Source organism: Dromiciops gliroides, chromosome 6 (genome assembly GCF_019393635.1).
Source record: "Dromiciops gliroides isolate mDroGli1 chromosome 6, mDroGli1.pri, whole genome shotgun sequence".
In the NCBI taxonomy this organism is placed as follows: domain Eukaryota; kingdom Metazoa; phylum Chordata; class Mammalia; order Microbiotheria; family Microbiotheriidae; genus Dromiciops; species Dromiciops gliroides.
The window spans coordinates 44,420,591-44,433,675 of record NC_057866.1 but is presented as its reverse complement, the minus strand read 5'-3'; the positions used below and the strand labels follow the sequence as shown (position 1 = coordinate 44,433,675).

The following is a 13,085-nucleotide window of genomic DNA, read 5'->3' as shown; positions in this document are numbered from 1 at the left end:
TAATCTGGCCCTCAGACACTTGACACTTATTAGCTGTCACTTAACCCTCATTACCCTGCCCAAAAAAAAGAGAAAAAAAAAAGGGAAAAAAAAGCCCCTTTCTCAAGGAGCTCATAGTTGCATGAAAGAAACATCATGCCACCGTGTCCAAAAAAAAGACATTCAAAGTATAAATTGGACATAATCTAAAGAGAAGTCATTAAGATTAAAGAAGACCAGAAAGGCTTCTTGTACAAGAGACTTTAGCTGAGACTTCAGAGATAACAGAAAATAGAGATGAGGAGAGGGAGAGAATTGCAGGCATGTGAGACAGCCAATGAAAAACCTGGATTTAGTTGATAGAGTGACTTCTTCAAGGAAAAGTAAGGGGGACAGCATGGCTATGTGGAAGGGAATAAAGCATAAAAAGACTGAAAAAAGGTAAGCAAGACCCAGGTATGGAAGATTGTAGTAGCCCAAAGAGGATTTTGTATTTAATCATAGAATAGTCATATTTCAAGATGGGCTGGACTTAATGATATGGAAATTCCTTTCATTTTAGAGATCTTTTTTCAAGTCTCTAGCCATATTGGGAAAATGATCATCAGATGGCTAGAAATCAAAGTGAATGAAGCTCAAAAAATGGCACCTTAAAATAGTTCATGTCAACAAAGAAGAGCAAAAGCCCTTGCTCGCCTCCCTTTTGCTGCAGGAGGGGGCAATGCTAGCCTTGCTGCTCTCTGTTTCACAAGGGACATCACCCACTGGGATCTTGGGACTGACCAAAACACTTAAACTTGAGAGCTCCCTGACAAGTTGTGCAGCATCATGATTGCTTTGGTGCTGAAAACCAAAGAAAGGCTCCAAATATTCAGCCTTACTCTTTCACATGCAAAACATAAACTCTGTTTTCTCCTTGGCATTAACGTGTGTTTATTGCATGCATTCTCATGTGTGCATGTTCTCTCCTCTAACAAAAAGAAGCTCTCTGAGGACAGGGGGTATTTCACTTTTATGTTCTTTATTCCCAGTGCCTAGCATATATTCCTGGGGTATGGTAAGTGTTTAATGAATGGTTGTTTATTGATTGTTGTCTGGGCACAAAACAATGTAGCTAAAAGGTTTTTTGGGGGAAACAAATCTTAAATGTATCACAATGTCCCCTATAGTACCAACTAACCAGATTTTTTTTAAAGCTTCCTTGTAATTGATTGCGTTTTTCACCTGTCATCTCATGTTTGACATTGCAAGACATATCCTCAAGATGTTATTTTTTCTCCTAATCACAACCATCTCTGGTGATGAGCATTTTATCACTCAGAATATTTTAAACACATGATCTTAAAGGTCTCTGCCATTTAGATACTTCTGTCCTAAGATTTTCTACTTCACTGACTTATGGTTATTGTCAGGGACAAATTTTGTTGCTTTTAAAAGACCATGTTGTCATAACAGAAGAAAGTGTTTGATATACTGTGATTTTTTTTCCACTATATTTCCATTATCTTTTCTGAATTTATCCAAGTGGAGTCCTGAACTTGTCAGCTATGAAAATGAGCTTTCATCTAAAGACAGCAATGAGTTCAGGAGACTCTGGGTTTAAATTACTGTTTATAGATCTACAAAGAGTGATGCCTTCACTTTCACAAATGTGTCTGCAAATTAGGAAAACAACCCCCCCCAAAAAAAATGTGATGCCATTCTACAAAAGATTTCTATCTCATCTGGATGAAATGCAGATTCCTTAAAGTCCATTTAAGACCTTCCACAAACTAGCTCCTACCTCTGTTTTCAAACCTATTTGCCCTTCATGAACTGTCCAGCCAATTAGACTGCTCAGTGTTCCCTAAACTCTGCTTTCCAAATATGGCCTCTGTGCATTTTCCCAAACCAGTTCCTAGAATTCCTTCACTCTGCATCCTTGCCTTCCTTCAAGGCTCAATTAAGGTTTCCCCTTCTTCCTAAAGACTTTTCTAATACCCTTCTTCCCCTTAGAGTTTTCTCTCTCTTTTCAGTTTTTACTTATATTGGATGTACTTGTGTAAGTTTTGTGTCTCAGCCTTCAGTAGGAATGTACATCAAGTATGCATTCTTTTTCATCAACCTAGCATAGTAACTTACACATATTAGGTCCTTGGTAAATGTTTGTTGAATTAAATAGAGTTTTAGGGATGAGAATTTATTTTAGCTAGAGTTATTTTCCTCTCTTCCTGTCTATGCCTTTGTTTCATTAAAATACACAGAAGCAGGGGCAGCTAGGTGAGTGAAGTGAATAGAGCACAGGCCCAGGATCAGGAGGACCTGAGTTCAAATTTGGCCTCTAGACAGTTAACACTTATTAGCTGTGTGACACTGGGCAAGTCACTTAACCCCAATTTCCCCACTCCCCCAAAGAAAATACACAGAAGCATCTAATAAGTCCTCTTATTTTATAACATTTAAGTTGCTACCCTGCATCTGCTTTGTTCCTGAGAGATAGCACATAGTGGATAGAAAGGTATAACTCAAAGACTGGGAGATCTGATTTTAAGACCTCTCTCTCATATGTTCTGGATGTGAGATCTAAAGCAAGATGATAACTTGCAAAGAAAGGGCTGATGACACTTTGATAAAGGTTAATTTCTTCACTTGAGAGTTCCCCGTAGCCCTGAAATCCTAAATCCAGACTGTAGTCCTATCCTTTGCATGGCATAATCCATCCCCCAGATGTTCTCTCTTTTCATTATCTCAGGAATACCATGTTTGATATACATGTCAAAATATTCAGAGATGGGGGGGAAGCTAGGTGGCACGGTGGATAAAGCACCAGCCCCTGGATTCGGAGTAACTGAGTTCAATCTGGCCTCAGACACATGACACTTACTAGCTGTGTGACCCTGGGCAAGTAATCCCCCATAGCCCCACCAAAAAAAAAAAATATTCTAGAGATGGCCTTCAGAAAATCAAGCCAAACTCAGTCAAAATCCTTCAGATAAATATTTTAGGATATAAGATATGCAGAGCATCCTGCTCAAATAGTGGGAGATATAAAGACATAGCCTCCACTTCACCCTGCATCCGAACCATGGGGCTGAATTGAATGGTGGTGGCCCAGTGGGGAGGGGCCAAAGCATGCCATGCTTCCTACCATAGGAGATCAGAGTTCAATCAGACTTCTGTTTCCAAGTCAAAGAGAAAGCGGCTGTGATTACTCAAAAGCCAGGCAGGCTGAGAAGAAGCCAATCACCCCCTGGGCCATGCTGTAGCACGAACAGTGTGTTCCAGAAGCAGCGCTACACTTTAAGAAGGAGTAAAAAGCCAAGAAATAGTAAGCCAGGATGAGTAGGCAGAGAAAGCAGAAGAACATCGAAAACTTCTTTGGGGGAAAGGTAGACCACAATACATCCTCAGAAGAAGATAATAACAGGGTCAAAGCTCCAACATCCAAAGCTTCCAAGAAAAATATGAACTGGTCTCAGGCCATGGAAGTCTCAAAGGGGACTTTGAAGAAAAAGTAGGAGAGATAGAATGAAGATGTAGAGAAAGAGAGGAAAGGAATGGAAAGAGAAATGAGAGTGATGCAGGAGAATCATGAGAAAAAAGTCAACAGTTTGAAAAGCCAAATGGAAAAGGAGATTAAAAAACTGTCTACTGAAAATTATTGCCTAAGAATTAGGATTGAAGAAATGGAAGCTAGTGACCTTATGAGAAACCAAGACACAGTAAAGCAAATCCAATTGAATGAAAAAATAGAGGGCAATGTGAAATATCTCCTTGGAAAAACAGCTGACCTGAAAAAATAATCTAGGAGAGATAATTTGAAAATCATAGGACTACCTGAAACCATTACCCAAAACAATAGCTTAGACACGATCCTCCAAGAGATTGTGAGGAAAATTGTCCTGATATTCTAGAAACAGAAGCTAAAATAGAAACTGAAAGAATCCACCGATCATCTCCTGAAAGAGATCCCAAAAGGAAAACCTCCAGGAATATTATAGCCAAATTCCAGAACTCCCAGGTCAAAGAGAAAATATTGCAAGCAGCTAGAAAAAAGGAATTCAAATACTGCGAGCTCCAATAAGGATAAGCAAGATCTAACAGCTTCTACATTAAAGGACCAGAGGGCATGGAATATGATATTCCAGAGGGCAAAGGAACTGGGACTACAGCCAAAAATCACATACCCAGCAAAATAAGCATCATCTTTCAGAGGAAAACATGGAATTTCAATGAGAAAGAATACTTTCAGGCATTTGTTATGAAAAGACCTGAACTGAATAGAAAATTTGTCTTTCAAATACGAGATCCTGGAGAAGCATAAAAAGATAAACAGGAAAAAGATTTCATGAGGGATATTAAAAGATCAACTGTTTATATTCCTACATGGGAAGATACTTCAAACTCATAAGAACTATCTCAGTAAGGAATTCACAGATGACACAGGTTTGAACTGAATACGAAGGGTTGATATCTGTAAAGCATTTATGTTTTGTTCTTTGTGGGGCAGACAGGGGTGGGGTGTCTTATGGCGAGACCAAGTTTGGGCTTGGAGCCTCCTGGAACCAGGGCTGGTGCATTTTCCACTGTGCCACCTAGCTAACCCATGATGACATCTTTAAAATAGGGTTGAGGTGTAGGAGGAAATAGACTGGGGGAGGGGGAAGGGGAGAGATGGTCTGGGGAGAGGTTGTTCACATGAAGGAAACAAGAAAAAAGCTTATGGGAGAGAAGGGAAGAGGGGGACAGAATTGAGGAGTGAGTGAACCTTAATATCATCAGAATTGACTCAAAGAAGGACTAACATACATACTCAAAGTGGGTATATGAGGGGGGGAGGGGAAGGAGCGAAGATTGGAGGAGAGAACAGTAAGAAGCAAAACACTTTCGAGGAAGGTAAAGTTGTTCTGCATACCTGTACAAGTAAGATATTGAATTGCCTTGATTTCATAGGGAGGGTTGAGGAGGGAGGGAGGAAAGAAATTTTGGAACCAGAATTAGCTCAAAGACCTTAAACTCATCAGAGTTGGCTCATGGAGGTAATAACATTCACACCCAGTTTTGGAGGAGTAATCTATTTAACTCTACAGGAAAGTATGAGGGAAAGAGGATAAGGAAGGAAGGGTGAAAAAAAAGGGAATGGAGAGTAGGGGAGGGGACAGTCAGAAGTAAAACACTTTTGAGGAGGAATAGGTTAAAAGAAGAGAGAAAATAGAGTAAATATCATGGGAAGGGAATAGGATGGAGGGAAATAGTTATGATGATTGAATATAATGGCAAAACATATGGTACCTACTTTGCTGGGCTAATATGAAGAAAATTATTTGTCCAAATTTAAGGTACTTTATTCAGGTTATGATGAACAGGATACTATCAGAAAAACCTGGAAAGACCTACATGGACTTAAGCACAGTGAAATGTACTGTATACAAAAATAACAGCAATAGTGTAAGATGATCTGCTGGGAAGCATTGTGGTTATTTTCAGCAAGGCAATAATCCAATATAACCCTGAAGGACTTATGAAAATGGCAACCCATCTACAGACAAAAGAAGTGATAGTATCTGAAAATAGATAGAAATACATTTTTAAAATTTTTTTCTTCCTCTTTGGCAATACCTCAAATTGAAGTTTTGGGTTTTGTTTTTTTACTGTTTTCCTCTCACAACCTAGCTAATGTGGAATGTTTTCCATAACTACTCATGTATAATTTGTTTTGAAATGCTTGAGTTCTAGTGGATGGGGGTGTGGGAATGGAGGAGGAAGAGAAGTTGAAACACAAATTTTTAAAAATTGATGTTTAAAATTTGTTTTCACATATATTTTGGGAAATAAAATTCTATTCAGAAAAAAAAAGAAAAAGAAAGAAACAAGTCCAAACTAATTTCATATTTAAACCTTTAGATTGATCTTAAAATAAAGGTACAGAGGATTCCTTGTGGTACCTCTTTTTCAGAATGTCTTTGAATTCTTTTTCATATTATTCTCAATTTGGCATCTTTTTTCTCTCTTTAATACATTAGTCACTATTTGAAAACATATGGGTTGCTTGTGACAACAGATGATATTAGAACCAAATAGTTCCCCTTTTCCTGGTTGTATAATAGTATTGGATCTCTCCAAGCCTCAATTTTAGGTGCTTATAGATCTTCTTTATAGCTTGTCATTGATGTATTTTTGACATTTGCTTATTTATTAAAAAAAAACACATTGCTATGGAATTAGATATTCCCTGAAATATTGTTTCAAATAAGGTCATGTTTCTGTGGGACCAATTAATGTCAATGATTGAAATAAGGCAGTGTTTTCCTCTTCTTAAACCTGCCTTCTTCTTACAGATAGTTCTCTGTGGTCATACTTGGTATTCTTGAATGTTATAGTTAACCTTCATTATAACTTCTCACAACTATACTCACCTGATTTCTTTTCTACTTTTTATTTTCTTCCAGGAAAAAATGCTATTATACTGACTGGAAGAACAGAACACTGAATAGGTTGGTGGATGATAAAGCTACTGTGATGCTGGCTTATTATCCTCAAGAAATAAAAATCCCCAACTCAATTCTACCTTATGAACCAGCTGCAAATTCAAGGAGAAAATGAACTGGATCGTGTTCAAGAAGTTTCCCCAAATGCCATTATACCAAATAACACAATGTTTATAATTGCCTAAATACATGATTGTTCCTTATTATTCAATAAGATGTGGCCAGAAATTTTACACAATTAAATGATGTGGGAGGGGGTTTATGTGAATGAAATTTTAGTTCTTGAAAAACAGAGCATTACACAATGTGATATTGATTAGCTGCTATTGTTACAGTAGACAGAAAAAAAATAGAAAGGGCAGGAAACTTAGAGATTATTCATGCCAGTGTCGATGAAGACAATGAGGCCCAAAGAGGGGAGCAGCCAAAATTTATTAGCTAGTAATGAGAAAGACAGAACTGAAACTAATTTTAAAGATGAGAATCTTGATTCCCAGTTGGGTAATGTTGGAACTGACCAGAATTTTAAGCATATATTTAACAAAATGTCCTTTCACATTGTAAGTTGAAGTATAAGTAGGTTAAGTTATAGCAAAAATTACTCATTGGCAACAAGCTACCTGAAACCTAAGAGGATAGAACTCTTCAATTACTATAAAAGGCATTTCCTTGAGGAAATGATCTTCCTTTTCATGTATTCTCAAACAAAAGGCTTCAGAAATGGTGTTACACTATTATTTCTGACCCCCCCTTCCCCCCAAAAAAAAAAGAGGGAATCAAGAAACAAAACAGAAATGTGAAGGTGAAAAAATATACTGAATGAAATGTCATTGGAAACATTAAAGGTAAACTTAATTTAAAATGGAGAAATAACTAGAATCATAATATTGTAGAAAATTAGGAACAGAAGAGAATCTTAGAACAGAGAATGCCTTTAAACATCCAGCAGACAATGTCAGAACTGGAAGAAGATTTAAAGACTTCAGTGTGTAGGGCATGCTATATCAGAACTAAATGCACCCTACAAGGTATCGTTGAAACCTGAATGTTGAGAGAGAAGTAACCTCAAATTATAGAACATAAATTATAACAGCTGGAAAGGATCTTAGAACACAGAAATAAGAACTATCTAAGATTTTTGCCTGTAGAATGTCAAAGATTGTTGAGACTTTGGAATTTATCTAGTCCAATCCAATCATTTCTAGAAATCTACATAATGAATATACCATTTCCAGAAATGATTAGCTCATCCCAATTGATAAAGAATTGAAAGTGGCTAATTCTACAATAAATTTCAGATTTAATATTATTCTAGGGGCAGCTAGGTGGTGCAGTGGATAAAGCACTGGCTCTGGATTCAGGAGGATCTGAGTAAAAATCTGAACTCAGACACTTGACACTTACTAGCTGTGTGACCCTGGGAAAGTCACTTAACCCTCATTTCCCCACCAAAAAAAAAAAAAAGAAGAAACAAAGAAAGAAGGAAAGAAAAGAAAAGGAAGGAAAAAAAGTAAAGAAAAAAGAAAAATATATATTGTTCTAAGTCTAGAAAAGGGAAGGAAATAAGAGCTTATCATTAATTTCACATTTAAAATGGAAAAACATTAACACTTTATAAATCATAAATCAAAAACAGAACAAGGATTCAATGAATGATTTATACTTTCCACTCTAAATTTTAGTCAAATCTCATTAGACCAAATCAACTTAGGTTTTGTCCTAAATTAAGGACCCTATCTCATAGATTCTTTATGTTCTTAGTAAAAAGATCTCTGTCCTGTGTTCTACTCATTGATCTGCCTTTGACTTTTTATATGATTTTGAACAGATGGCATATCTTCTCTGGGTCTCAGTATAAACATTAAGAAAAATAGGTCCTGGGATAGTGAATAAAATTGGTTTGAGTTAAATGCATTTCTAAGGTCTTATCAAATTCTGATTCTGTGATTGAATAAAATTAGCAGTCACCATAGAAACGGGTGGAGTAGGAAAGAGAAGTATTATATAAAGCATAAAACCAATTTTAAGCACTGCCTCATACACACAAACATACACATATATGATTACATAAATGCAATCTGACTCTTCAAGGAAATAAGAAAATGGACATACAAATTTTGCCCTAGATTTTTGGAATAAAATTAATTATTAGTAGACTCAGGAAGGTTAAATGATTTGCCCAAAATCGCATAGCTAGAAAGTGTCTAAGGCAGAATTTGAGCTTGGATCTTCCTGTCTCCAATTTCAATGCCCTTTCTACTACTTGTAATCTATAAAATAGTTGCTAAGGATATTCAGTGGTTATATATCTTTATAGCTATAATCCAGTGGTTTGAACCCTAGATTCCCTTCATACCATATCTCCTGAAAGGAGCCTGGACAACATGGCTCAGGTGTTTGTGTTTTGTTTGTAAACAACCATTGCTGAGAAAGAGGATCTTTGCTTCAATCTTATCTCTTATTAATGACCAGGATCATGTCTGGGGGGAAGAAAAATGGAATGGGAGACAGGAGACCTGAGTTGTAGAGTTAACTCTGCCATAAATTAGCCATGTGACCTTGGCAAGTAACAAAATCTCTCCATATCTTAGGACCTTCACCTACCAAATAGCACAGGTTGGAGGAGAAGTATTTGATGGTCCTTTAACGTTCTCAGAGTCTCCAATTCCATTGTGAACATGTTCTTTAGGATTAGTGGGGTGGGTCTCAAAAACGTAAGCCTTAATATAAAAAACGATACTTTCAAGTTGAGTTGAAATTGCACCAAACACATCAAAATATTATATAAACCCCCATAAAAATGGGTGGTCAGGATGCTATCAGCAAAACCTGGAAAGACTTACATGAACTGATGCAAAGTGAAAAATAACAACAATGTCGTAAGATGATCCGCTGCAAATGATTTAGTTATTTTCAGCAATGCAATGATCCAAGACAACTCTGAAGGACTTATGAAAAATGCAATCCATCTACAGAGAAAGAACTGATGGTATCTGAATACAGATGAAAGTTAATTTTTTTATTGTTATTTCTTTTGCTAAAGTTTTCTTGTCTGCTATGTTTTGCACAATTGCGCATGTATAACTTTTATCGAATTGTTTGTGTTATTAAGGGAGGAGTAGGGAGAGAGGAAAAAAATTTGGAACACAAAGTTTTAAAAATTGAAAAAAAGAGATTATAAACCCTTAAGCCATCTCATTTTGCTATTATGTCCAAGTTGCAAAAGTTGGGGAGCAGAGGGAAATTGGGAAGGAAATAGCCATGTCTCAGATTTGACGGCCTATGCATTCCCCATTCCTGCCTTAAGATGGCATCAATGAAGTTTCTAATGGGAGACTCCATTGTGGAGGGTGGAACATCACTGAGTGATTAGAATTCTTGACTTCAGCACCCCTTTCCGCCCTGAATTTAAGAGTTGGACCATCTAGTCCAAGCTATACAGGAAAAGAATCCCCACTATAATGATACCCAACAAAAGGTTTTGTTCTCTTTATGGGCAGATAAAGCATATATTCATTTTTTATTACATACCAATCACTGTGCTGTGGATTCTATTATAATAATTCTATTACAACAATAATTTGGCCTTGTTATCAAGTCCGAAATAAGTTAAAATAGTGAATGAAGGGAACTTGATATAGGGGAAAGAGAATTAACACTAAATTTTATGCTTTCAGTCCTGGGTTCGATTTCCACTCACCACTTGTTCCAAGAGTGATTGGGGCAGGTCATGTAATCTCTTCATTTAAATGTAGATGGTGTTTTATGCACCTCAACCAAATACCCACCCACCCATAGGAAGAAGTCCATAATTCTGTTTCCTCTAGCCCACGTGGGTCTCAGTATAAGATAAATGTGTCACTGTGATAGCTGCCTCATCTAATACTTTCTAAATTGCGATTTTATCCCAGTTTGTATCGAAAAACCATACAGCTGAGAAGCTGGCTTCCCAAAAACCCGATGCAACTCGACAAGGAGGCTCTTCCTGACTTGGAGGAGACAGACTGCTATACAGCCCCATTCAGCCGGGCACGCATGCACCAGTAAGTATGCCCACCCCCGCGAGCCTCTCATGGCCTCATATGTTCATTCTGCTGTGAAACCAGGGCTGCCAGTGGCATAAAGCAGGAATGGCAGCATCTCTGTGGCTTGTCAATTTAGGCAGAATCTTTATTTCCTTATTAATATTTAACACTTAATTTCTGAACAACACTCAGTGAGTATTATGAATGCTTTGTTTTATGAGTCATATAAATTTAAATCATAAATTTTGCAGTGTTTATGGACTGCTCACCTCATAGCCAGACTGTTATGCCTTCATAATGATTGCTGTTATAGTAGGCAGCAAGAGAGGGATAACAATAATACAGTAAATTCAACAGACATTTGCTGAGCATCTTTCATGGGCTGGGCTTGGTACTGGACAGAAAAAGTGATGAGCTGGGAACCAGGAAGATGTGGGCACTGCTCCCACCTCAGATGCTTTGCTAGGTAGTCACTTAAACCCTATTAGCTCCAGTTTCTTCATCTGTAAAACTGGGATACTAATGCCTATAGTAGGTAGCAAGGTGGTATGGTAGAATACTAGGTTTGGAGTCAGGATGAACTGAGTTCAAATCCTGCCTTTGACACTATCTATGAAACACTGGGTAAATCATTTCATTTCCATAAATATTTTAACTGTGAAATGACGATATTAATAGCATCTATGTAAGTGTTAACTGTTTTTATTTGTAGTAGTAATGGTATTGATTTTAAAGATCCATTATGAGGATCAAATAAGATGACAGAGAAGCAACTCTTTACAGACCTCAAAGCTTTAAAGAAATATGAATTATTCTTTTATTGTGAGAATACTTCTATCAATGCTAATTTTCTATTGCTCTAACACTGAAAATCTTAGAAAGTTGATGAAACTTTGGGATTAGAAGGAACAGGAAGTGGGATGTAACAAGGGTCAAACAACCAATATAAGTCAGGAGTCCTGAATCCAAGTCACCCAGACTCTGCAGATAGTTCTCTATTCACTATCCTTACAAATATTCAAATGGATTTGTGGTCTTGGAAATTTAAATGTTCCTTCCAAAGATGCAGGCGATACTGCGTTTGTGACTGCCCCTTCTATTTGACTCTTGTCCATATCTTTCCATAGGTTTGCTACAAGGGGGTCTAAGCAATGTGCTGAAAGCCATATTTAGTTTGCCCTTACATCAAAAAAGGTGCCACTGGAAACTTTGGGCTACCCACCTATCCACCTATGTTCATTTACCCTTGCTATGTGATCAGCCTTTTTTCCTTTTCTATCATATAGATGTGTGTGTATGAATGAATGCATGTATGTATACATGCAATACCTTCCTTTGCCCTTTTTCTTCTTTGAAAATCTTCATTAGTCATCTGTTGTAACCAGTTCACACACACCATCAAGTAGTCAATATTTATGAAGTACCTCTTATGTGCCAGGTACTGTACTAGATGCTGAGTCTCAACACTGACCTCTATTTGATATCCATTCTCATTTCTTCAGACCCTGTTATTATGTTCAATGCAAGATAGCCAAAAATAAATAAATAAATAACAATGGCAGAATTTTGGTATTGAAAGTATTCAGAAGAGAATGTGAGTTGAAGAATGATTTCTTGTGGATGGTGAGGTGCTTAGCATGCTTATGTTGGCAGATGACATTACCCAGATTTCTCTAGACCACTGAAGAACCTCCCAAAAGAAATTCTTAACCACTCAAAAAGTTACCATCCACACAAAATGATCCAAGTGGACAAATAATTCTATTATATCTTTTATTTGTTTGGGGGTTTGGGGTTTTGGTTTTGGGGGTTTGGGTTTTTTTGCAGGGAAATGAGGATTAAATGACTTGCCCAGGGTCACACAGCTAGTAAGTGTCAAGTGTCTGAGGCCGGATTTGAACTCAAATCTTCCTGAATCTAGGGCTGATCTTTTATCCACTGCACCACCTAGCTGCCCCCTCCATTATATATTTTACTATGTGTTTTGGGGTAGCCTATACAGCTTATTTACCACTATGTAAATATGGAATATATATTACAAAAAGGATATCAGGTCTAGAATTCAACAATTGGAAATTGGCTTCAGGAAACTACCAAGATTTTTGTAATAACCCTAGACTTTGGGGCAGCTAGGTGGCACAGTGGATAGATCACTAGCCCTGGGAGTCTGGAGGACCTGAGTTCAAATCCAGCCTCAGACACCTGACACTTACTAGTTGTGCGACCCTGGGCAAGTTGCTTTACCCCAATAGCCTCACCAAAAAAAAAAGTAAAATAAAATAAAATAAAATAACCTTAGACTTCTCTTGGAAACAGGTTTATCCTTTAAATCCCAACATAACCACTATGCTTTATTGTAATCATCCCTTATTTAGGGTGAATGAGGTATCTGATGAACCCAAATAATTTTTAAAGGATATATCCATTAATCAAGTTCAGTAGCTGAAGAATACCTACATGGCTTTAAAAAAAAAAAAAGTTAGAAAGAATGTAGTTAAAAATGAATGAGCTCGGGCAGCTAGGTGGCGCAGTGGATGGAGCATCAGCCCTGGATGCAGGAGGACCTGACTTCAAATCCAGCCTCAAACACTTAACATTTACTAGCTGTTTGGCA

General features: G+C 37.3%; 1 protein-coding gene across 4 annotated transcripts in view; it reads left to right on the top strand.

Annotated features, from left to right (window-relative positions):
- The window catches only part of ANO3 (anoctamin 3), a 318,917-nt gene that overhangs the window by 163,685 nt on the left and 142,147 nt on the right, over positions 1–13,085 (top strand). For all 4 annotated transcript variants that reach the window (XM_043971875.1, XM_043971877.1, XM_043971878.1 and 1 more), the window contains 2 exons: positions 6,408–6,452; positions 10,358–10,489. In XM_043971875.1, coding sequence (XP_043827810.1) covers positions 6,408–6,452; positions 10,358–10,489 — 177 coding nt within the window. The remainder of the gene's footprint in view (positions 1–6,407; positions 6,453–10,357; positions 10,490–13,085) is intronic.